This window comes from Paraphaeosphaeria sporulosa (assembly GCF_001642045.1).
Source record: "Paraphaeosphaeria sporulosa strain AP3s5-JAC2a unplaced genomic scaffold CC84scaffold_1, whole genome shotgun sequence".
NCBI classification, from domain to species: Eukaryota; Fungi; Ascomycota; class Dothideomycetes; order Pleosporales; family Didymosphaeriaceae; genus Paraphaeosphaeria; species Paraphaeosphaeria sporulosa.
The window spans coordinates 3563198-3586347 of record NW_017253360.1 but is presented as its reverse complement, the minus strand read 5'-3'; the positions used below and the strand labels follow the sequence as shown (position 1 = coordinate 3586347).

Here is a 23150-nt window from a genome sequence, read left to right as displayed (position 1 = left end):
CTTTCCGCGGACCATGCAGTGGGCGGTAACGGAAAACGAAAGATGCGCGGATCGATTCCTGAAGCGGACGTGCGATGAGGCAATGTCATACTCGCAAGAACATTGCGAATAGTCACCTTGTCATTCGTAATAGCCAAGAAATTTTCTGCCCTGATAGCTCGCTTCGTATGCGATAACTGCTCAGGAGGGAGCGAACATGCAGAGGGATTGGAAACTGAGGTTGCTTGGCCCTTGTGCAATGTAAAAGAGTGAATTGTCACTCTGAAGTGCAGATTCGCACCTGAGCATTTGACCTTAATTTGAAAAAAATTGAAACCTAGTGACTCTTGGAATATATTGCGGAGTATCTACATCTGATCCATCATGGCCGACCTCGAGAAGGACCTTTGCATATCGAACACCGTGCAGGAGCAAACGACCGCCTCTGATGCTTCAATAGACAGCAATGACAGAAGGAAAACGGCCAGAAAAGACCTAGTGGTGGTGGCTGCACCACTTCGCATTGAAGAGTCACCTCCGACTCTCGCTTCTCTGTGGAAGCGTCGGCAAAAGCCAGACCCCAACGCTGTTGCAACTCAGCCATCCGTATATGATGATCCGGAACAAGCCAAGTACTTCCAGCCTCTGCCAACCTACGAGAACTTGCATCGCTTTGATCCCAATGAGCGATGGACTTGGGCTGAGGAACATGTAAGTTGTACCCAGTATTCATAACATATAGCTGCTGAGGATTCAGAACGTTCTCAAGAAAATCGAATGGCGCGTAGCAGCCTGGGCAGCCATAGCGTTCTTCGCACTTGACCTGGATCGATCCAACATCTCGCAAGCGAACACAGACAATTTTCTGGATGATCTGGGGTTGACTACAAACGGTGAGTGACCAGGTCGTCACTTGGTCTACACTTATGGTGACTATGATTTACATGACTGAGGCACCATAGACTACAATCTCGGCAACACAGTGTTCAAGACCGCCTTCCTCCTTGCCGAACTTCCATCGCAGCTCATCAGCAAGAAGATTGGCCCGGATCGATGGATCCCAGCGCAGATGATTCTCTGGTCGATAGTCGCGGCAAGTCAGTTCTGGCTGCGCGGTCGAAAGTCTTTCCTCGCAACCCGTGCTCTACTTGCCCTACTCCAAGGTGGCTTCATTCCGGATGTGATATTGTACATGGTAAGCCTAACCTCTATCAGTGCGCTAACAGCGTTCTCGCACTGACAAGAACACAGTCGTACTTCTACAAAAGCACCGAACTTCCCTTCCGTCTCGCAATCTTCTGGATGGCCAATCGCCTCACCGACGTCGTCGCACCACTCCTCGCCTATGGTCTATTGCGCCTGCGTGACTATCACGGATACGAAGGCTGGCGCTGGCTTTTCCTGATCGAAGGGATGCTCACCCTGGCCATCGGCGTTTGGTCCATCTTCATGATGGCGCCGTCTCCCACACAGACCAAGGCCTGGTGGCGGCCGAAAGGCTGGTTTTCGGAGCGCGAGGAGAAGATCATGGTGAATCGGATCCTGCGCGACGATCCCAGCAAAGGCGACATGCATAACAGGCAGGCAATTACGTTTAGTCTGTTGTGGAAGAGTCTTTGTGACTTCGATTTGTGGCCAATTTATGCGCTGGGTATTACGTTTGGGATACCAGCTGGGCCGAGCGACCAGTATCTCACCTTGACGCTGCGTCAGTTGGGGTTCGACACATTCAATTCCAATTTGCTTAGTATTCCGGCGCAGATTGGCACCACGGTTAATGTACTACATGCGCTTCCGCTACTACTCTTGCTTTAACTGACATCTACCTAGATGCTCGTTTTCACCTACATCTCTGAGAAGATCAACCAGCGCTCGCTCATGGGCATTTTCGTCCAGATCTGGTTCCTACCCTGCCTCGTGGCGATGGCCGTCATCCCGGATAGTAGTTCGCGCTGGAGCCGCTACGCTCTGGTCACAGTTCTGCTATCTTACCCTTCTCCTCACCCAATGCAGGTCGGCTGGTGTAGTCGCAATTCGAACACCGTGCGCACGCGAACAGTCAGTGCGGCGCTGTACAACATGAGTGTGCAAGTCCAGGCCATCATTTACTCCAATATCTACCAAGATGATGATAAACCCCTTTGTGAGTGCTCTGCCCTGTCTTTGTATCTGTGTTCTTGTTGACATAAGTAGATCGCCGCGGGAACAAGGTTCTGGTAGGGATTTGTGTTTTGAATATCTTTATTTATGCGTTCAATAAGATGTACTATATTTGGCGCAATAAGCAAAGGGACCGCAAATGGAACGCGCTCACGGCAGAAGAGAAGGTGGAGTACCTGGATACGACTACTCAGGAAGGAAGCAAGCGGTTGGACTTCAGATTTGCGCATTGAGAACATGTGTCAGATGTAAGTGGGTATCGTAGACACGCAAAATGGAACACTATCTGTTCCCTCTTATTGCATCTTGTATGTACAGGCTGTTTCTCCATGCCGAGTCTCCGCTCATAGTTTGGGCTTCTCCTCATCGTCTGAGATCTTGACAACGATCTTCCCATAAACTTTCCTTGCTTCCAGATCTCCCAATGCTCTACCGATGTCCTCCAGGCCCTTGTAACTTCCGTACAATATGGGCTTCAACTCCCCACTCTCCATCATCCCCAGATACCCTTTCCAAATCTCTTCCAACTTCTCCGGCGACTGCCTTCCACTCTCACCAAATCTATACCCAGTCACCGTCGCAGACTTGAGCAGCAGCCTGTTCATTTTCACGGCCTCCATCTTACCCTTCCTCGCGGCGAACCCCAGCACTATAATCCTACCCCCGTACGCCAGACTTTGAATTGCGGGATTCACCATCCCCGTATTGTCGAGCACAACATCCACGCCCTTCCCGTCCGTAAGCCTTTTAACCTCATCAATCCAGTGCCTCTCCTCGTCCATCACAACAACATCAACCCCCATATCCCTCCTCATTGCCTCCGCCTTCCTTTCATCCCCCGCGAGCGCCACAACCCTCGCCCCAACCGCCTTCGCAACCGCACAACACGCACTCCCCAACCCCCCACTCGCCCCACTAATCAGCGCCGTCTCCCCCTTCCTCACCCTCGCCACGTGCACAACCGCCGCATAACTCACTGCCTGCCCCGCCATTGCGCACGCAGCCTCACTGCTCACGCCCCTCGGCACCTTCCGCACCGTCGCAGCCTTTACACTAGTAAACTCCGCAAACGCGCCGATACTCGCGCCAAACACGCGATCACCCTTCTTTAGGCCGTGATCATCACCTTCGACGGCCCCCGGACACACGTCCGCAACGATGCCGGCGAAGTCGTACCCCAGAGTAAAAGGCGGATGGCACCAGCCGCGCTTTTCGTTGTTGTTCTGGTGGGTGCCCTGCGCGTGCAGGATGTCGGCGTGCTGGGGGCTGCAGTGCGTCACACGCACCAATATGGGCGCATGGACACTGGCGGATGGCTTTGATGTCATGATTGGGACGAGAGTGGAGGGTGTTGGGGTATATTCCCGGATTTCAATGGCTTGCATGGTTGGGAGGCGGCGGGCGCGAATGTGGTCGTGGGTCGGGTTGGGATCCAGGTCGTCGAGCGTTGGGCGGGGCACTGTGAGATCGAGTATTGGAAATGGGCGTTCTAATCTCATATTGGGCATCTTTTCTCTCCGAGAGTTGGGAATGTAGTATGACGGTGGCGAACCGTAGGCGGCGCGCGAGTACCATGACCTCGGGATGTCGAGTAGAAGAGGGGCCGAGGCGGAGTTCAGCCAATTAGCTCCAAGCGCTCTTGCCAATCTACATCTACATGGCAGCAGCTTCTTAGCCCAACGGTATTTGAATGTGGTGGTCTCGGTTATCTTTGTTGATCCGTTATCCTTCTGTTTTGCATTCCTTCGGCTATTCCGTTGCAAACATGATTTCCTACTGTCTCCGGAAAAGCAACTTCCGAGAGGTAGTGCGTAGAAGGCCCTCTTCGAATAGAGGCCTTCAGTCGAATCTCATCAGCAACATGTTTTATCGTTGAAACTTCCCGATGCCGTGTAACTAGCTCATATAGAGGAGAGACATACGTGACGTCGTTGTCCGGCTATCATTCATACTCGTACAATCAAATACTTTTCACCACTGCACCACCACTCAGACATGAATGCCTATCCAGCCTTGAATAAAGGAAAATACTTACTCAACCCTTTATCCCAGCTCTTTATAGTAACCGGCTTCACAAAGTACTCCTGCCCGCCTACCTCAGCCACCGCTTTCCTGTCCGCGGAACTGTCTTGCCCAGTCACCACAAACAGCGTGCTTTCTGCCCAACCATTCTCCTTCTCAAGCTCCCTTATACGTCTAGTAGCTTCGACGCCGTCACACTTCGGCATTTGCAGATCCATGAGGATAAGCTGGATTGGGGACGTTGTTGATTCGGTGGCAGCGGAGGCTTGACGGGATTGAAAGAGTGAGACTGCTTCGAGGCCGTCGCGGGCGCATATGTAAGGAAGCGAGCGCTTTTCGCAGTACATTCGCATGATGCGGAGATTGATGTCGTTGTCGTCGACTAGGAGAGCGGTGGGGTGAGTGATAGTTGCCGATGAAGGAAAGACATAGACGACCTTGATGTTTAGAGAATTTGATTGATATGCTGCGTTGGGCTTGTTTGGTGCGATTGAGGTCCTAGGAGATTCGACGTCCGAGGCAGGTTGATGTGTAGATAGGGCACATGACCGTGCCTTTCTGAAGCAGGATCGATCCGATGCCGGTTTCTTTGCTTGTGAAACCCCGTTCTGGTGTACCGTTTTGTTGTTGGGTGACTTAGGATGGTCAGGTACAGTCGAAAACTCCTCCATTCCGTGTGCTTCGGGTGAAGGTTCATCCACCTTTCGATCATCTACAAAACTTTCGATATTTCCAGTCTTGCTGTCGTGGCGTGCGAATCTTTCTCGCTTTGGTGACACACTGACGGCGAGACAAGGCGTAGGTTCCTCTGTAGGCTGATTGAGATATATTTGACTAGGGTTTATGCTCGCAAGAAAGTTGTCCGCGTCCTCGAGTGCTTGAGTCATTGTTGACGTGAGTAATGGCCCGTTCATGTAGATCAGGTTTCTTGTGCGACCATCAACATGACTTTTGGTTTTCGAGGGTGGAACCAGACAGATAATAACTTGCTCCGGATACGCTCGCGACAACGCTACGTGCCGCTCTTCTCCGTTCGCCACGCCATCGAGGATGATGAGGCCATCACCTATACAATCGGTTGATGAAAAGCCGTGACAGCTAAGAAATCTGCTGAAGTCGTCGTACAACGCTGAAGCTTCCGCATTCGATTGAATAGCGTGAAAGCTTTTCGGTATATTTCTGAGCTTGCCAATCACCGATCCGGTATCAGGAGAATCTGAGTAGGTCAAGTTGACCCCATGGAATGTAGCTCTGAAGTGCGAGCCACGACCGACCTCGGATGATACCAGATCGACTGACCCATGAAGTAGAGCCGCGAAATTCGATGCGAGAGTGAGGCCTAGTCCTGCACCAGTTGTACACACATCTACTTGCTCATACAGCTCGAAGATCCGTCGTTGATCCTCTGGCTGGATGCCTCTTCCTGTGTCTTTGACACCAATGACAAGGTCGTTGAGATCTGGGCGAGCAGATATCTCTATGACTACTTTGCCAGCCAGGGTATTTTGGAGCGCATTAGTGACCAGAGGAAGTACACTGTCGCATAGAAGGCCAAGGTCAGTACGTATACTGCATCGATCGGGCGGTAGGTCATGAGTGAAAACTACTGAGGCAGAGAAGTGTGTATCACCATCATTAGCTCCCACTATCTCGTTCCAGAGTCGAGTCTCAAGGTCGTAGAGAGTGTGATCCTCATACTGGCGGTCCTTTTTTGCAATATCAGCCCATCTGTTGAGAGTTATCATGTTGTTGATTATGGAGATCAAGTCACGACCGGCCGATTTGATTGTGTCGAGATAGATGCTGGATCCGCCATCAGTGATGACGCTGGAGTTGGCGGCCGCGGCTTCTGTGTGCAAAGAGCTGACTTCCGATCCTGCCTCGTCTAGCTTTTGCAGTTTCAACTGCTCGGCCAGTAGCTCAACAGAACCCAGGATCCCGTGGATTGGTGTCCGAAGTTGATGGCAAAAGCCGCGCAGAAACTTTTCCTTTGCGAGCATCACCTCCGCAAGGAGGCGCTTGTTCCACATGTCGGAGATGATGCCTGCGCACTTCTGTACGAACCAAGCATCTATGTCATCAAACACCAGTCGGAAATCCTTAGTTCCCACGGTCAGGAATGACTGGCCTGAGACGGTCTCGCATTGCGCGGCGATGACCCGTATGACGTGATCAGTGGGAGGCTCGAGGTGATTCGACTCTGCAATGAAGCGGTCAATATGCTCAATGTCCTCCCACAGACCGGTTGAGATGTTAGAAAGCGGCACCGGACCGTGCCCTTCAACCTCGACGTGGCCGGCCTTAGAAGACTGAAGCTTTATCACGGCATCAGGATAGATGTCTCGCAGGGCGCGCATGGCGGGTTGTTCGGAAAGCGCATCCTTTGTCTCCGCTTGTGCTGCTGCGATTAGGTCGACCATGCGGCTTCTCACTCGCTGTCGCCGTGCTCTCGTCAGGTTCACTATATCAGAGACGACCCAGTCCCCTAAGCGAGCCAGTGCAGCTTGTAGTGTTCGTGGTAGTGGAGCTTGCGGAGCGGATGAAGCTACGCAGATAGACCCGAGGCATGCTGTCTGACCATGCTCGTTTTGCAGTCGGAGCGGCGCACCGGCATACGCCTGAAGACCGCCGGACTCCACGTACGGTGAGTGCGCAAATCTCCAGTCCTCGAGCATGTTCGGGAGCAAGAAGACACTCTGAAAGGCAAGTTAACGACCATCACATAAGTCATACGCGCTGCGCACGTACTCCTGGAGGCTGGGCAACCGTGTGTGCACAGATGGTTTCGCCTCGAGGCAATATTGCGAGAGGGAGACCGATTGTGGCCAGGCGAGTGTAGTAGTTGACATCGAGAATGCCTATGACAGCGAATTCCCATCCAGTGGACTCCTGAGCGATACAGACTTTCTCCTGCAAACCCGCCAGGAATTCAGCTTCCTCAAAGATATCGCGCGTATAATACCAGACCATGGACAGTCGATATCTTTCATTTTTCGTCAGGGGCGCGCGTAGGTAGCGATCCGTTGCACAGACTTGTTTGTCTGGTACCGGTGCTGGCGCAACGGCGTCCTTCATGGGAGGGTAGTGGGTCTCTTCGGCGTCTACAGGCCATGGCGAGACTGGAGTGTTTACACTGTCAGGATCAAAGATCGGACCGACAGCGAGCGGGTAGTCTGGCGGTGGCTTTGAAGTGAGCACAGCCGCATCTGCTTTCGGGAAGAATACAAGTTCTTGCTGCGTGCAGGTGGACGCCATGAAACTGCGCGAACGTGTTCAGTAGGCACATGCAGTGAATATTGTAGGTATAGTACAAATATCTGATAGGAATCGAAATCAGGTTACGGAGAGAGCCGAGGAACAAGAAAGCGGGCGGTGGAGGTCTAGACTTAGAGGCCGCAGGTGGACTGTGGAGAGAACGTTCGACCCACCACGCTAATGCAGATTTAATGCAGATTAGTCACAGCCGCAATCGTCACGTGTACTCTTTCACTTGCAACGTTACACAGCACCGAGAGCTGAGTCTATGCAAATGAAACGATTTCAAAGATGATCGTCCAAGCTCAGGGCGTGAGTTCCTTGAGCGAGAAGTCGAGCTCCACGAAAGCCTGAGTTGCCGCTAGCGCATAGGCCCCATGCTATCGGCGCTCAATTGGCCCGGCACGTTCCGAAACAATGAAAGATGCCTCTTTTTCAACGATCGTCTGCGCATCCCGAGTGTGGCAACAATGGGGGCGGGGATTGGACAAATCCACCTTCTAATGGGACGGTGTGCATATTACGCGTCCACCAGTCGAGGCAGGGTCTGACCGGATGCATGCAGAACAACACCTTAATTCAATTACGGAAGGCAGCTGGTGCATCACGAAGCGGGCACAAATTCGTATCTAGATATTTGTGATCGTGTGATCGTGTCAGCCTGATTTTTGTGTTGTGTTCTGGCATGCTCTTGTCCAGCAAAGAGCAATTCTGCGAGCAATCGCATCCTTATCCTTCCTCCGCGCAGCGTCCCGCACAAGGATGATATAATAAAGAGAGAACCAAAAACGAAACAAATAGCCATAAGAGCAAGTGCTAAGCTGTGGCAACGCAGTACATGCTTCAGGCAGTCGGTGCTGGCAAGAACACTGTGACCTCCTCAACAACGGTGACGACCCTGGTGATCTTCTCACCAGATTGCAGCGTCACGATCTCCACAGACTCGCCAGGAACGGGTGTCACGCTACCGACCGCGGCAGTGACAGGCGTCGCGGTCTCGGTTTCTGCCAAACTCGCAGAGCTTGTTTCAGCGGGCTCGGCGCCTGCTGTAACCGTGACGACAACCGTAACCACGTGGGTCACTACCTGGCCATTAGGCAATGTAGTGACTTCAACAGCCTCCCCAGGACCAGCTGTCACGCTGCTCGAGGGTGCGGCAAAAGTCGGGGTCCCAATTTGACGAATGGCGCTGGATTCAGCTGCCTCGTCGGCATTGCTCCAATGCCATGTTCCACTGGTAGCATTCCAGCCATCAGTGTTGCCAGCAAGCGGAGCGCCAACTGCGCTCTTGGGCGGATTTCCGTGGATTTGGGGCTTGAATTCTTTCGATCCGGTCCACTTCGGTACGTCTGTGTCATTCTTCGGGATCGAGATAGGTACGTTGAAGACGGTCACATTCAATCCCTTGGGGGGCGAAGACCGCGGGATCTCAGTGTAGTCCAGCGCTTGAATACGCCAGTGAAAGTTCTTCTCGAGAAAGGCTGAGACAGCTTCGTCCGCCAAGCTCGTCAGCTCGCCAGCTTGGAACTTCTTATACAGTTTCTCGGTCAAGGAAACGGTAGAAGCGAACGTTATGTTGGAGCTCATGCGTGGAGAAGATGTCGTCGCCACCTGGCCAATGTAGTTCGGATCTGTCGGCCACTGCGTTGGATCGGAACTTGGCTCGCCCAAGAAGCATCGTACAGAGTAAGATACCTGAATGTCGGCAGGCATTTTGACTTGAGCATTCCAGTCAGTCGCTTTCATGCTGCTGTTGGTAACAGGGCCAGAAGAATTGCCAGTAGAGTTACTGCTGTCAAGGCCCTGAGTATGCGGCTTGTAGAGCTTGTTGATGGTAGTAGTGAGCGTGGTGTTGAGTGGGTTCTCAGCCAACTCAGGGTAGGTGTAACCGAAGGAAGTCCAATTCCGAACGAGGTTAGATGTCCACATATCGCCGTTGGCGTTCATGTGGAACGGTTCGAGCGGAGAATTGGCATGTTGAATGCTGTTCGCTTCATAGTAGTACGTGGCTTTGTACTGAGACGCTGCCTCCACCCAGGTGTCCGGATATCGATATTGGTAGATCGCCATAAGGCGGTCCATTTGACTGTAAATGGTCAGTGATCTTGATCAAAACGGTGCCTATCATTAAGAATCAATACGGACCAATGGTGAAACCAGAACACAGGATCATAAGCCGATGCTTCCACGATTCCCATGCTGCCCATTCCAAACATGTTGTGAAAACTGTTGTGGAGCACCTCTATATTCCCGATTTCACTTCCACCAGCCGCGTTACTCCATTCGTTGAAGGATTGGTAGGTAGTCAAGAGTTTGTAGAGCGTATCACGATTGCCAGGCTGAGCTGTGGTAGCGCGTTCGTTAGCAACATCATTGCGGCTCGTCGCTGTCGGCGAAGTTCCGTTCTCAGGGAGACGTATTGTTGTATTCCAGTCCTTGAATTCATACTCGGCCTGTAACAATGAGCACTTCTCGCCGAAAATATCACGCGCAGATGGCGTTAAATAGACTTACGAGCGCAGAGAAATCGTCATATCTCAATGGATGGAAACGGTACGCATAAAGCGGATTCGGAATTTCTCTGGAAGTCCCATTCGGGAAAGTCACAGTGGCTGACTCGCTTCGGAGGGATGTTGGCATGACACCTTCGCTGTTATTCCCAGGGTTGAGGGCCCAGTCCCAGTATGGCAAACGAACACGGCTGGCAATCGAAAGGGCATTCTTCTGGGCATCACCTGCAGGATACTCGGTGGCGATCTCGATCGCCTTTCTTTGGAGGACCTGCTCAAAGAGGGCGAGATATGGGCGGTGCCAAGGCAAGAAGACATTGCTTCCGTGGGGGCAATATCCCGTCAGTCCCGCTCCTGTGACTCCGTCCCATTGTACAAAAGGAGCTCCATGTATTGCTATTTCGGTAAGCAGTGTGCGGTTTGTACTTGAAAGAGACCTACCCGCGATCTGGAAGTACGACGCTTTGTCGCTTTGATCCATAGCTTGAAATCGCGCAAAGGCTTGTATGAAAAGGTTCCATGTTTCTGTATCTTGTTCAAGCTCCCGAAGCTCCTGTCTTGGGTGTACTCCTGTTCCTTGCACTCCAACAACGGAGTAGAAGGACGTTTCATCGGTCTTCTGAACGCCGGAGCAGCTCCCACCGACGGTGCTGTTGCTAGCGGTTCCATTGCTGAGAAGGACAGCTTCTGTGCTAGTAAGCAAAGAGATTGAGGCGGTGATTCCAGTGAGCGCGGAATAGAAAGATCTCATTGTGACCGGCCAGCCGAAAAAGAATGAACGGAATCGATCTAGATCCCAAAGAAGCGAACGTAAAGGAGCGGAAGTAATGAATGTTAGTCGCGAAGACTCAACGAAAGGAAGGACGAGGCTGTGCCGTGACGGATACCATGGTGCAAACTAGAAGGTACTTATACAAGTGAAATCGCGAGTAGCTGATTAGCATACGAATGCGCGCACTGCCTCGTTGTAGGTGTTCGAAGCCCTGGGCAGTCCCACAAGCATGCTCATGCAGACAAGTTCTATCGACAGACGTGGAAGAATTGAAAGCGTACCGAGTACGCTACAGCATGGAGTCGTCACTCGAAACATGTTTAGTTTCTTCGAATAAATTGGGTGGATGGTCAGTCGACCAATCATCGATGCCGTTTCAAATTGTTTGTTCATGCTGAGCGGGACCAACCGAAGAGTAGTAGCCTCGCATTTCGACTGTCGCGAGACACTCAAGGACAGACAAGGTACGTGAGCAAGTTGAATTCGTCACAAGGCTATGTATATTATACAGTCATTTGGGTAGACAGTTATTCGCACCGACCTGATCTGGAGATGGTCAATTCGTCTAAAAGACGTTTAGACGAGGTAATAGCTGCGATAGGACCCGTCAAGAATAATGCTCCCTAGAAGCGCGTATGCTAAGTATGTGCGACGTAGAGCCAAGGTGTGGGGGACTATCGATAGAGTTGAGATAGAAGGGTGATAGCACGGACCACTGTCAATTTCGCAAGGGTATCGCGAGCCTTTCATCCCCAGAGCAGGCCTGAAATTTCCGGTGATGTCACAACACCCTTGCAGTCTCCACGAGTGCCTCCTTCGTGTAGGGTGTGGGGTCGCAGGGACGGTCTATCAGCACGTGCTGATTGTTAACCGTGGAACAAATTGGGATGCCTGTTTTGAGCAAACGTGCGTGCACTATTTTGGGACACTACAGGACAATCTCGATGTGACCGAGTGACATGTGCTCGGTACGTCCTCAGACAGACTCCATGGTGTCTGGCGGCAAGGTTTCATCGTGTACATCGGAGCTTCTCAGATATCGTTTCACAGACCTGGTGGATCGCCGCGAGTCGTCCTTTCGTTTCTTACGGCCAGATACATCGGATGCAACATGCGCACTGGCCCATTTCTTGACCCGCATAAATGCCGTTACCACAGGTGCTGGAAGCGCGGCCAGCTGACGACTGGAGATACCCCCGCTGCTCATGAGAATCTCAATCGAGGTTTGGACCCGGGCAATCGATGGATTCAGCGATTGCCCGTAAACATCTTCGCGAAAGGCGTTAAGAGCTATGTTTTTTAAGAGGAGTATGTCTCCAGGCTTGGTGCGTTGGAGGACATGGGTGTGTGGATTCTGAGAATCGTCACCCTTGGGTCTTTGCCAGAAAGTGATCTTAAAGTCGCTTCTGGTGTCGTCGGCGACAACGATCTCGCGTAGTCGCATTCTATAGCCGCCTTTCTTCACAAACACTTCTCTGTCCTCGGGTGGTGCAGCGAGAACGCACAGGAAGTTGGGAGTCGGTGTCTGCGGATAAATCCTTCGCAAATGTGCCGCGCTGGGTAAGGCGCCAAATGATGTAAGCTTCAAAGTAGCAGGTATCTGTATGACTGGTACGTCTGTATTCGACTGTTGGAAGCTTCCCATACTCATGCTTGTTGCACTTTCGAAGGACGTGCCCACAAACGACTGCGAGGTTCCTGTGCCATCCGCTAGACCTCCGAGAGCAATCTGAGAAGACAGGAGCGTATCGTGGAAAATCAAGGAGTGATGTACAAAGCGACTGTCATCGAATGACGTCCCATCCACAGTCATCATCGTCTCGAGATTCGTTGCATCTTCCGGATATGCATCGAACGAAGCTCCCACGCCTGGTACCACGAAAGAAAGGGGTAAATCGTCGCCATTGAGGCCACCGCTTGGTAAATATGGTTGGGACCAGTCGGAGCGCAATCGCTGCTCTCTAGGCGCGATGCGCCGCCAATTGAATGGTGATTCCTGGAGCAGCTCTGTGAGAAAAGAGTCCGACCGGAGGAATCGGGCTACCTCATGCGGGTCAAGCAGTGCATCCGGCGTGAAGTCGAGGCTTGCCCGCAGAGGCGCGCCGTTGAGTGTTTTCAGCCTCATCGGCCCATCGTACACGGTGACGCGTCGTTTCGGTGGGGCCACGGAGAGGTTGACTTGCTGACGGGTCGGGATAAGCCCTGACAAACACCTACGTTTGCAAGCGTATGAAGACTAAGCCAATAAGCAGAGGGTGTAATGTCGAGTCGGGAGGATGTGTTACGTGGAACTGCTCGGAGAAAACGTCGGAGCCGAACGTAGTCGTGCCTTGCCCGATTCACAGGCGGCCTTTAAGTTGGCAGGCGCCGACGCGGCTGCCTCGAGAGCTGACAGAGTGAATAACCTAGGAACTGAATGGAGGTATTCTCTCAATCTTCCACTTTTTGACGGTCCTCAAGGTTCTCTCCAAATCGAGCCGCGTCGCGGTGCCGTAGCGCATAACGCCGACGCGAACCAGCCGTCGCGGAATCGAGCGCCCCAGTTCCGCGGGTGACGGCTCGGACGTAATCTTATCAGATCATCAGCTATAAAGTTAGGGGAACCCTAAAAGGTCGCCATGGGCAAAGACTCGACCCACAAGCCCATCAACGCGTACAAGATGACTGCGGCGCTCAAGAACATCTACTATAGGCTGACGCCCACGTCTTCGTCGCTGTCGCTGCCGACGCAGAAGAACCCTGGCGAATTTACCAAAGCGCGGACCACAGACGCGCTGTTCCCCACCACCGACCCCACCATTGATGGCGACGAGTGCCTGCACGACTGCGCCAGCTGCACCATCAAGTACCCTAGGAAGTTCACTATCGATGAGGATGAGGAGCTTTACGGTCATGTCAAGGGGTGGAGCACACATCTGATTGTCGCGACGGGAAAGACGGATTGGGTGCGCGATGTTGCAGACGAGAAAGGCAGCATCATGGAGGCGGTGGACAAGGGTGACGTGAAGCCCAGCAACGGCGTCAGTATATGCCTCTCTGGTTCATGGAATCATGTGGCTGACTCGAAACAGAAACTCATGCTCTCCGCGTCCGACATCCCTGTGCCCGAACACTCAGAGCATAGTACCACGGTACTCCTCCTTCCCAAGTTCCAGTTCATCGACAACGTCACACCCGCGAATACACCCAACCTCATACGAGACTTCGTGGATAAGGGTCCGACCAATACGTCGCCGCTCCCTCACCCGACGCAACCTGCGCTGCCGCCGTCACCCTCGCCGCTGTCACAAGAAGCATCTGCGCCCGAACCAGCCGCAATGGCGGCACCTCAGATCCCACCCACAATTTCATCTTCCGGTCTCAAGGCGCGGCCGTGCCCACACAAATACCTTATATTGTTGTGCAGCCAGAAAACGCGTGATGCACGTTGCGGCCAGTCGGCACCTCTGCTGCGGAAAGAGTTCGAGCGACATCTTGCGCCGCTAGGTCTCTACCGCGACCTCCACGACGAGCGACCGGGCGGCGTCGGAATATACTTCATAAGTCACGTTGGTGGCCACAAGTTCTCGGCAAACGTAATGATCTACCGCTCTGCCTCAGCGATCGAGCGACCCAACCAGCTCAATGGCCATGCCAACGGCGTCGAGGAGTCATTGGAAAAGTTAAAGGTCGAAGATAACAAGGGACACGAAGTGGTGTTGGACGTGAACAAGGCCCAGGAGGCAGAGGGCAACGGCGAGGCAGCACAGTGCATCTGGCTCGCGAGGGTGCGGCCCGAGGACTGCGAGAACATCATCAGATACACGGTGCTGCAGGGCAAGCTTGTTAAGCCGCAGAGACAATTAAGAGGAGGCTTCGATCGGAGTAAGCAACTTGCCAGTTGGTGATACCCCCGTTGTGGTTTTAAAGAGCATTGCATCTGCATTGAGACATAGACTAGATTTCAACTACATTTGAGCCCAAAGATAATAAAAGCAAACAAACCAATCCTGAATGGAGCTCGAATCTCGGCTTTCCGCAATTGCCAGTCTATACGACGTTCACGTCAATGTGTAGGGAGTCGCAGGCAAGAGCTTCGTGATGTTGGGGCAGCCGCGCTACCTGACTTCTTTCGCGGATTTATAGCTCCAGCAATACGAGAGCGACATGGCGCTACCACCGAATTCATGGGCTACGCGCGCACTTTCGTCAAAGATGTCCCAATCAGGAAGTGCAAGTGGGTAACAATTCGGTGTTTAGACCACATGCTACTCTCAAAAGAGAATCGGCGAAACCGATTGTAGAGCAAGATGCTTCCGTACCTGGGACTGGGGGATATCCCTGCACTGGCGAGGTAGATCCAGACTCGCTTTCCCCTTCACCGCGACGAATCCAGACTCGCTTGAGCCATTAGCTTGAATCCTTCGAGAATTCGCGCATCCCATTGCAAGCATCGCGGCCACGCCGACCTGAACAATATGCTTCCTTTCCGACTTGAGTGGAGACGCCGCGACGTTATCGCGTATTACATCTACAATGGGGCTGGTTTGTATACGCTGTCGAGATGGCGATCTCAAAAGACAGCGATGGGCTTCGCACTATAAATGCTTCTCCACTGCTCACAGATTGCTCGTTCGTGGGCGCCATCTACGTTTCTTTCAATATGCATCTCTCTTTTGCTCTCCTCACAGCCCTCCCCCTTGGCGCCCTTGCCCATGGCGGCGCAGTACTTCGTTCAGTGCCCCAGCACCAACCAGAAGTCCCTGCTTGGGCCAAAGAATGTAATGGCAAATGTACTTTCACGAAGACCTCTACCCGCACCGTCTGGACCACAAAGAAAATTACCTCGCAACACAGGCCAGCGACCACAACCAAGGTCATCCTGCAGACCAGCACCTCTACCAGCACTCTTGCCCAGGATACTTCGGTTTTCAGCACTACATCGGTCTTGTACACGACTGCGACCGTGACTGAGATTTCCACGGAAACTGAAACGGACACCATTACTGCAACCATCACCGAGGCTCCTGCAACCTCCACTATACCTGCCCCCGCCGGCTGTAAGTACACCCAGAGCACAGGTGCTAGATCGCAGTACTACGTCAATGGTCTGAGTAAAATTTTGCTCGACCCTAGGGCAACACGGTGTGCTCAGACTTCTGATGTGGCGCTGTACCTAGAGGCAATGTGTGAAGACCTCGGCCACTCCCCTCCCTCGTCTCCACTCATGATAGCTTGAACAATGCCTGATAACTGACATCCCTACTCTTAGTCACACCCGTCAAATCCGTCTTCCCTGGTGGCAGCACGCCCAAGCGAAGCCTCGAACAGCGCAAGCAGAGTGATAACCGCAAGCCCAATGTTCAGGCCAACTGGCGTGAAATCAAGAAGTGCACCGCAACCAAGTACCGCACCGTTTACGAGACGAAAAGAAAGACTCGTACCTCCACCGTATGGCGCCCAGTCTCTACTGTCGTCCGTAAAAGCACCTCCACCGTTACTACCGTAACAAGTGTTCTCCCCACGCCAGCGAGCTCCACCATCACCATCCTCACAACTAGCACCATTCCTTCTACCTCCACCTCCGCGACCACTACGACCGTCACCTCCACCTCGACTACCACCGAGCTCTCCGGCCCCACACCGACCTTCTACGCCGCCTGCGCCGACGACAACATCCTGTCCAACGTGAATGGACAGTACGTTGATACGCTGTACTATGGACCTCCGGGAGGTAGCGCCATGCTCGGACAGTTCAGAACCGCATATGAATGTTGCGTTGCGTGCTTGAACACCCCCAATTGCAGGGGTGCGGGATGGATTTCGAGCTCGGTGTGCATCGGGTCGACGTCAGGGACAGGTGCTGCCACTTGTGATGGGAGCGTGATAGGGGCGTCGTTTGGGGCGACGAGTACAAACAATGTCGGGTGGACGGTTAGCAACAGCGGCTGCGGGCAGTGGGGGAGAAGGTAGGATATATAAAGATGGCAGAGGGGGAGTAGCGGGTAGTCCTTCAAGACTTTCTTAGAGGCGTTTGCGCTTTTTTGGCTGTGTACACGGGGGTAATAGATAATCTTTAGTGAGGCCATCTAGCCTCTAGCCAAAAGCATGGATACACTGTGTTACCTCAGAGTAAGCAGATGATGTTTCCTTTTTCCAAGTTCGCCCAGATATAGCTGAATTGCACGAACAGTCAGCACGTGAGCATATTCAATTGGATCGATAGCCTATCTCAGTCCTTTGCCTGGAGTGACTATCTTGGAGAAGATTTGCTTGTAGAGGCCATGGTAACGTGCTCCGCGGCAGGTCTGAAGCACTGCTGGCACGGGTGCCGATGAAGCGAGACATGGTACTAAGCCATCCCTGACGCCACTAATCCCTTCGTGTTGGTTCTCAACGTTTACTGTACGAGGCTTAACTGTGGTTTCCTATATTGTCGCGCGCAGCTCATACGGTGAGACTAGAAAAGTGATTATCGGAAAGCAGATGAGTGTATTCGTTCTATATAGGTTGGGCGTCCTTATGCAGGACTATACGATGTTTGCATACATACATAGACAAGCTGCGTTCGTTTGATTGTAAGATCAGATGATAGCTCCAAACAATAGTAAGCGAGGGAAGGGTGAAAAGATGTTGATACTAAAGCATGGCCAAGCTTAAAGTTGATATGGTGCGTTCAGAGTTGATTTCCGTTCGCTTTCTGCGACAGAAAAATGATGGTATCACAACTAAGCTCGACTCTTGTGTATGGGAGCGCAGTGACGATTTCATGTTGGTGTGCACGCTACCATAGGTACGGAGAGATGAGGTCGTGGCCGACCGAGAAGTAGAGAGGACCTCTATAGGCATGTTGCCGCTGCACATAAGATTTGTGCGCAGAACGATGAACGCTTTGTGACGGAACTAACAAGGCGTTACGAAGTCGATTGTGAACAGTAGGATTCAAATGGGTATCGTGTGAAGTTGTGATAGCCGCCAAGCGGCGCTAATGTTCCGCGCCAATCATGGGATGGTGGGAAATTCCGCTCTCCGCCAGACTTCCCCGTGGAGAATCGATGAACGCCTGCAAATGGTAGAGCAAATGCCAAAACATGAGATGTCGATGGAAAGCAAGACACAACGCCAGACGAGAGACTGACGCGACCATTCTCGGGGCCGGTCGAATAGGTACTGGCGTCCGTTCTCAACCGGCAACCTCCTTGACCTTGCTGTGCTCCGGCGGCTCATCGATGAACTGTGGCGGGGCAGCATCGTCGAGCAGAAAGGCCGGTGTGCTACTTGACTCGCCAATGCCCTCAAACTCTACCTCCTCGCCGAGCGCCTCGAGCTCAGCATCCAGCTCGGCCTCGTCCACGTCCTCAGGCACCTCGTAGCTTCGACTTATGCTCTCCTGTATGTCGTTGCCCATGTCCATCAGATCCGCCATCTCGTCCTGCAACTGCTCGATCTTGTCGATGTTGATCTTGCCATACTGCTTCTTGAGCTCTTTGGTGGTGGTCTTCATGGCGTCGACGGTGGTCATTGTGTTCTTGAGGTTGTCCTGCATCATGCCTGCCTGCTCCATGTTCCACGACTGCTGCTGCAGCTGGTCGCGCTGGGCGTCGTACATCTTGCGCTGCTGCAGGACCTTGAGGGCCTTTTGCTTGAGCGCCGTCTTGCCAGGTCCGTCGCGCATGCGGGCGATTTTCTGCTGGTAGGCAGATAGCTCGGCGTTGAGCTTTGCAAGCTTTACATCGATAGACTCTATACGCGTATCGACCTGGGGCGTGTTAGACGGTGTTGGGGCTGGCCGGGGGAGGTACCTGCCGTGGTAATGGCCTGGTTGAGCGTCGGCTTCGGCGCCGTGCTCTTCGCTCCAAACAGGCGATTCATGTTTACAGAAGCCCAGGTGTAGATCGGTGTGGTGTTGTACCTGAGAGTGCAGCCTAGCCGTGTGCAGGGGTGAGTCGTGTCGTCGCGGGGCACTTTCATGCGTAGTGCATCGTCAAGCTTGGGCCGCCGCAGCCAGCGTCATCGGGCTATCACGTGCGGCAGGCAGCGCGCACCAGATCAGACGGCACTGGGCTGGTGCAGGCCGGTACGCTTGCCTGCAGCGCGTGGTTGCAGGTGTCGCACTCCTGGCGACTGTCCAGACATGTCACCAGGCCGGAGGGCTGCAGCGTGCCTGCCTGAGCACCTCTCACCGGCCGTCCTCGGCCTAGCGTTGGCCCAGTTGCCACGGGCTGTGGTGCTCGTCTGTGTGTGCTGTCACCGCCGCTCTGATATACCCCCACAGCCGCCCACTCTGCGCCTTGCCGCTGCATTCTGTATTCGTAACGGCCTCCCACGACGTCTCTGCTGTCTGTGTGCCCCCATTGTGCGACCGCTCGCTTGCTTGCGCCCTCCTCGGAGGTTTCTTCGCCAGGTACCGCACCGTCCCACACTGCCCGCTGCCCGCTGCCCGCCCTGTTGACCCTCGCGCACGCGCCCCGCTGCCATTCACTCCCCCCGCGCCGTGCCTTCCTCTACTGACTCTGCAACTCGCTTCTAGCCGCACATCCTCCGACCGTCACGCCCCATGATTTATCTGTTGTCATAGCTCCACCCCGCGCATGAGACCCGCTCGGCTGCGGCTACCCTCGAGTCCCTCCTTTTTGCTGCCCCGCCCAGCCACCATCCACCATGTTCTGGCGCTTTGGCGGGTACGCGCAGCTGTCGTCGCTGGACAGCATCCTCGACAAGCCCGACGTGACGGTTGAGGAGCTGCTGGACGAGTCAGACCTCATCCAAGAGCTCAAGCAGCAGAATTCGAAGCTGATCGAATACCTCCGCGACGAGAAGGTCCTGGAGCGTTTGCTGCGCTACGTGATCGCTCCGAAGCCCCTCAACTCGCCCAAAGATGACGCCCAGTCCGAGTCCCAGAAGAGCGAGGGCTTCTTTGGGCGCGTCCGGGCGCGCTCGACGTCAGTCAAGTCCGACCCGGGCGATGGCGAAGAGAGCAAGGAGGAGAAGCAGCGCATGAAGTATGCTTATGTGGCCTGCGAAATCCTGTCTTCCGAGGTCTGGTCCATATCCGAAGCCGTGCTGGAGAACCAGGACAGCCTGCGCCAGTTCTGGAACTACATCAAGCAGCCAGCGCCGCTCGATCCCGTGCAAGCTGGCTACTTCAGCAAGGTCAACGAATCGCTGCTCGATCGCAAGATGGAGGAGATGCTCGATTTCTTCAAGTCCATCGACAACGTTGTGACCGACATGCTGCAACACGTCGACTGCCCCATGATCATGGACCTGCTGCTGAAGATGATTAGCTTGGAAAAGAGCGAGGGCGGCCAAGGAATTGTAGACTGGCTTCAGTCGCAGAACCTGGTTTCGCAACTGGTTTCGTATCTGGCGCCCGACCAGCCCTCCAATTGCCAGACCTCAGCCGGAGACTTTCTCAAGGCTATCATTACCATCTCTGCAAATGCCACCACCCAGGATACCCAGGTAATAGGACCCAACGAACTCACGCGCCAACTGGTTTCAGAACCGTGCATCAAGCAGATGATTGGGTACATGCTCCACGGTGGCAATCCGCTCACCGTCAGCGTCGGAATCATCATTGAGGTCATCCGGAAGAACAATTCTGATTATGATCTGGAGAACCAGATAGGTCCGGTGCCCAAAACCTCCGACCCGATCTACTTGGGAACCCTTCTCCGACAGTTTGCAAACCACATCCCCCAGTTCATGGAGCTGGTCCACACCACTAGGCAAACTATATCCAATAAAGACGGCTCAACCACCTCTAGGAAAAGGGAGCTCAAGACCGCTTTTGGTGAGAAGATCGAGCCTCTCGGCTTTGACCGCTTCAAGACCTGCGAATTGATGGCAGAGCTTCTGCACTGCAGCAACATGGCGCTCTTAAACGAGCGCGGCAGCGAAGCTGAGGTCAAGCGAAGAGACGCCGAGCGTGACCGGCTAAAGGCCGAAGGGAAGTTGACGGCTCGAGACCCCAACGCGGGCGACTTTTCAACGAGCGTTGATAGTCATGGCTTTCACCACGCTCGGGCGCCATCTAGTGAATCGCCGGAAGAGATCAAGCGACTCGAGGTGCAGAACAACTCTGAGGACGACTTTGAGAAGGTTATTGCGCCCGAAGCACCATCCGCAGAGAAGGCTAATATCGATAAGGAACATGTTGGCGAGCCGCTGGAGCGATCACCCAAGACGGAACCCAAGGAATCTGGTGTTGGCAAGCCTGAAGAAGCCGAGGGAGAGTTCGTTGACGAGCCTTTATCCCCTGTAAAGGACGCTGCGTCGCCTGCCAAGGACACCGCTTCGCCTGCAGCGGGCACACCTGGTAAGGTTGCAGATGACGCAGAGTCGCCTACATCGGCCGGTCTCTCCGCCAAGGTTGGTGGGTTGGGTCTCGATAATGATACTGTCATGGGCGATACAGAGGAGAGCCAAAAATCACAACCACCTGCAAGGGAGGAGAAGCCAACGCCACCTTCACTTCTGACCCAGCAGCTCACAAAGGCGGAGACAGATCAATCGGAGGAGAAGGACCTCTCGCCACATCCAGAAGACAAACCTGCACCATTGTTCTCTGGTAAGAACAAGGACACAGATACCGCCGAGACTCCGAAACCAGATGCTGCCCATTTTATGACAAGTGCTGCTGAAAGCGAGGAGTCGGAAGTCACGCCCATCGATGAGAGTAGCGAGACGAGATCTGTCCTTTTCGGAGGTATTGAAGCTCAATACGCACCGCAGTACGAAGTCGATGTGGACGGTTCGCCTGTTGTGGGAGACCTGCTCAAGATCCAGTTTGTAGAGAACAAGGTTGTACCAACAATCTTTGTAAGTTCGCTTGCCGTTATGATCTGACAGTCACGCTGACCTGTTGCGAAGGACTTCTTCTTCCGGTTCCCGTGGAACAACTTCCTCCACAACGTTGTATACGATGTTGTACAGCAAGTGTTTAATGGACAGATGGAACGCGGCTACAACCGCAGCCTTGCCATCGATCTCTTCGAAACCGGACGCATCACCGAGCGCATCATTGAAGGTCAGCAGGCGAGCGACAAGGCGCAAGCAGAAACACACATGCGTCTTGGCTACATGGGCCATCTCACCCTGATCGCAGAGGAGGTCTTGAAGTTCACCGAGCGCCATCCAGCAGAACTTCTCTCGCAGTCGGTCTTGGAGAAGGTCATGAGCCAGGCATGGATAGACTACGTGGAGCAGACCCTGGCAGAAACAAGAGAGCGCGATAACGCTATTCTCGGTGGTGTACGTCCTGACATGAGCGTCGGCCCTCGACAAGCCGTCCTCAACGCAGTTAACGCTCAATCGGGCTTCAGCAATGACGGAGGCTCTTCCCTCGCCAACGCAAATAGCGGGAACATTGGGCTTGATAGCATGGAACTTACTAACCCGGACAACGGCGGCGGATACACATTTAGCGGCGGTTCCTTACTCAGCGGATTCACGAACTCGAGCGACGAGGAGGACGAGGAGATGGACGAGGGCGGCGAAGAAAGAGAGCGCGAGCCACGGCAGCCTCCTGTGAGTGACTCGGAACAAGTGGGTGAACTCTCATTTGAAGACGTCGAGATGGACTACCGATAATCGCATCGCACGGGTCCCAGCACGACACTTGCACTGTCCGCGCGTTGGTGCGTTTTCTTCTCTCATTACTCACTACCACTGTTGTGTGTTGGGAAGCCGTGTTGGTGTCGTGTCGCGTGTCGTTCGCTCGTTTCGCTTAGCGTCTGGCGGTTGTAAGGAACGTGCAGCCACCGGGTATGACAGACTGGTATCCGGGACCTTTCATCCACAAGCCTTGGCATGTATATACAGGACTGGGCGGGCGGGACTGTATGTGGCAAGAGCATGCATCTGTAGGAATACGTTATTGTTGGTCGCACATACATGCTCGCGCGCTCTCCTATGTGTGCGGATGAGAGGTCCAGGATGGCTACTCCCAACCCCCCTCTTGCGAACGTTATCCCCACAGCACCATATCCTTGTGTCGATCTTTCACCCCATAGTGTTTCTTCTGTTTTTGTCTCTTAGCGTCTATATCCCGTCTCGTCCTTGCGCGCGCGGTCTTCCTCGTCTGTCTTCTGTCTTCTGTCTCTCCCCGCCAATCCTCTCACTAATCGCCTTCAGCAACAGAAATCCGCAATCCCGCCCCCCCTCCAGATCCCACCCTCCCGCGCCCGCCGCCAGTTTGCAATGCGCCTCGCCCAGCGCAAAGCCGAGCTCGAAACCACGCGCGAAATGGAAGATGATCCTGATGATGGTGTCGGCCCGGAAGGTCAAGAGAGGGAGGTCAGAGAGGGGCATGAGCGATTTAAGAGGCTGTTTGAGGGGATGGATAGTAGTGATGAGGAGGGCGAGGAGAGCGAGGTGGGCGAAGAGGGTGCGGGGAGCCTGGAGAAGGAGCAGGGGAAGTGTGGGGGAAAGGGGGGCGGGGTCATGTAGGGTGGGTTTGGAAGGGCAGG

General features: G+C 53.7%; 11 protein-coding genes across 11 annotated transcripts; 5 read left to right on the top strand and 6 right to left on the bottom strand.

Moving 5' to 3' along the window:
• Nucleotides 1-226: 226 nt before the first annotated feature.
• On the top strand, nucleotides 227-2428 carry CC84DRAFT_123462 (MFS general substrate transporter). Its single transcript, XM_018183822.1, has 6 exons — nucleotides 227-690; nucleotides 737-872; nucleotides 942-1174; nucleotides 1231-1758; nucleotides 1810-2122; nucleotides 2173-2428. The coding sequence occupies exons 1-6, from the start codon at nucleotides 364-366 to the stop codon at nucleotides 2370-2372; spliced, it is 1737 nt and encodes a 578-aa protein (XP_018042827.1). The 5' UTR covers nucleotides 227-363; the 3' UTR covers nucleotides 2373-2428.
• Nucleotides 2429-2483: 55 nt separating this feature from the next.
• CC84DRAFT_1077342 (NAD(P)-binding protein) lies at nucleotides 2484-3467 on the bottom strand (the record flags this gene model as incomplete). The annotated part of the gene is made up of 1 exon (XM_018173747.1): nucleotides 2484-3467. One exon carries the CDS (start codon nucleotides 3465-3467, stop codon nucleotides 2484-2486), a length of 984 nt encoding a protein of 327 aa, XP_018042826.1.
• Nucleotides 3468-3878: 411 nt separating this feature from the next.
• CC84DRAFT_1159771 (uncharacterized protein) lies at nucleotides 3879-6938 on the bottom strand. The gene is made up of 2 exons (XM_018177325.1): nucleotides 6910-6938; nucleotides 3879-6857 (listed from the first exon to the last, which is right to left on the bottom strand). The coding sequence occupies exon 2, from the start codon at nucleotides 6834-6836 to the stop codon at nucleotides 4143-4145; it is 2694 nt and encodes an 897-aa protein (XP_018042825.1). The 5' UTR covers nucleotides 6837-6857; nucleotides 6910-6938; the 3' UTR covers nucleotides 3879-4142.
• Nucleotides 6869-7518, bottom strand: CC84DRAFT_1159770 (uncharacterized protein). Its single transcript, XM_018177324.1, has one exon. It carries the CDS (start codon nucleotides 7414-7416, stop codon nucleotides 6889-6891), a length of 528 nt encoding a protein of 175 aa, XP_018042824.1. The 5' UTR covers nucleotides 7417-7518; the 3' UTR covers nucleotides 6869-6888.
• A 718-nt stretch (nucleotides 7519-8236) lies between these two features.
• CC84DRAFT_1135130 (Di-copper centre-containing protein) lies at nucleotides 8237-10677 on the bottom strand (the record flags this gene model as incomplete). Its single annotated transcript, XM_018176047.1, has 4 exons — nucleotides 8237-9502; nucleotides 9562-9869; nucleotides 9931-10310; nucleotides 10368-10677. The coding sequence occupies 4 exons, from the start codon at nucleotides 10675-10677 to the stop codon at nucleotides 8260-8262; spliced, it is 2241 nt and encodes a 746-aa protein (XP_018042823.1). The 3' UTR covers nucleotides 8237-8259.
• Nucleotides 10678-11561: 884 nt separating this feature from the next.
• Nucleotides 11562-13069, bottom strand: CC84DRAFT_123358 (uncharacterized protein). Its single transcript, XM_018183791.1, has one exon. The coding sequence runs from the start codon at nucleotides 12821-12823 to the stop codon at nucleotides 11675-11677; it is 1149 nt and encodes a 382-aa protein (XP_018042822.1). The 5' UTR covers nucleotides 12824-13069; the 3' UTR covers nucleotides 11562-11674.
• A 247-nt stretch (nucleotides 13070-13316) lies between these two features.
• CC84DRAFT_1183105 (uncharacterized protein) lies at nucleotides 13317-14585 on the top strand (the record flags this gene model as incomplete). Its single annotated transcript, XM_018180664.1, has 2 exons — nucleotides 13317-13718; nucleotides 13770-14585. The coding sequence occupies 2 exons, from the start codon at nucleotides 13317-13319 to the stop codon at nucleotides 14583-14585; spliced, it is 1218 nt and encodes a 405-aa protein (XP_018042821.1).
• A 328-nt stretch (nucleotides 14586-14913) lies between these two features.
• Nucleotides 14914-16983, top strand: CC84DRAFT_123378 (uncharacterized protein). The gene is made up of 3 exons (XM_018183795.1): nucleotides 14914-15618; nucleotides 15697-15737; nucleotides 15950-16983. The coding sequence occupies exons 1-3, from the start codon at nucleotides 15242-15244 to the stop codon at nucleotides 16648-16650; spliced, it is 1119 nt and encodes a 372-aa protein (XP_018042820.1). The 5' UTR covers nucleotides 14914-15241; the 3' UTR covers nucleotides 16651-16983.
• Nucleotides 16984-17860: 877 nt separating this feature from the next.
• CC84DRAFT_1183104 (charged multivesicular body protein-like protein 5) lies at nucleotides 17861-18549 on the bottom strand (the record flags this gene model as incomplete). The annotated part of the gene is made up of 2 exons (XM_018180663.1): nucleotides 17861-18436; nucleotides 18484-18549. The coding sequence occupies 2 exons, from the start codon at nucleotides 18547-18549 to the stop codon at nucleotides 17861-17863; spliced, it is 642 nt and encodes a 213-aa protein (XP_018042819.1).
• On the top strand, nucleotides 18461-19233 carry CC84DRAFT_123419 (uncharacterized protein). Its single transcript, XM_018183804.1, has one exon. It carries the CDS (start codon nucleotides 18647-18649, stop codon nucleotides 19127-19129), a length of 483 nt encoding a protein of 160 aa, XP_018042818.1. The 5' UTR covers nucleotides 18461-18646; the 3' UTR covers nucleotides 19130-19233.
• Nucleotides 19234-19338: 105 nt separating this feature from the next.
• CC84DRAFT_1080074 (extragenic suppressor of kinetochore protein 1) lies at nucleotides 19339-22272 on the top strand (the record flags this gene model as incomplete). Its single annotated transcript, XM_018173875.1, has 2 exons — nucleotides 19339-21501; nucleotides 21553-22272. 2 exons carry the CDS (start codon nucleotides 19339-19341, stop codon nucleotides 22270-22272), a joined length of 2883 nt encoding a protein of 960 aa, XP_018042817.1.
• Between the last annotated feature and the right edge of the window lie 878 nt (nucleotides 22273-23150).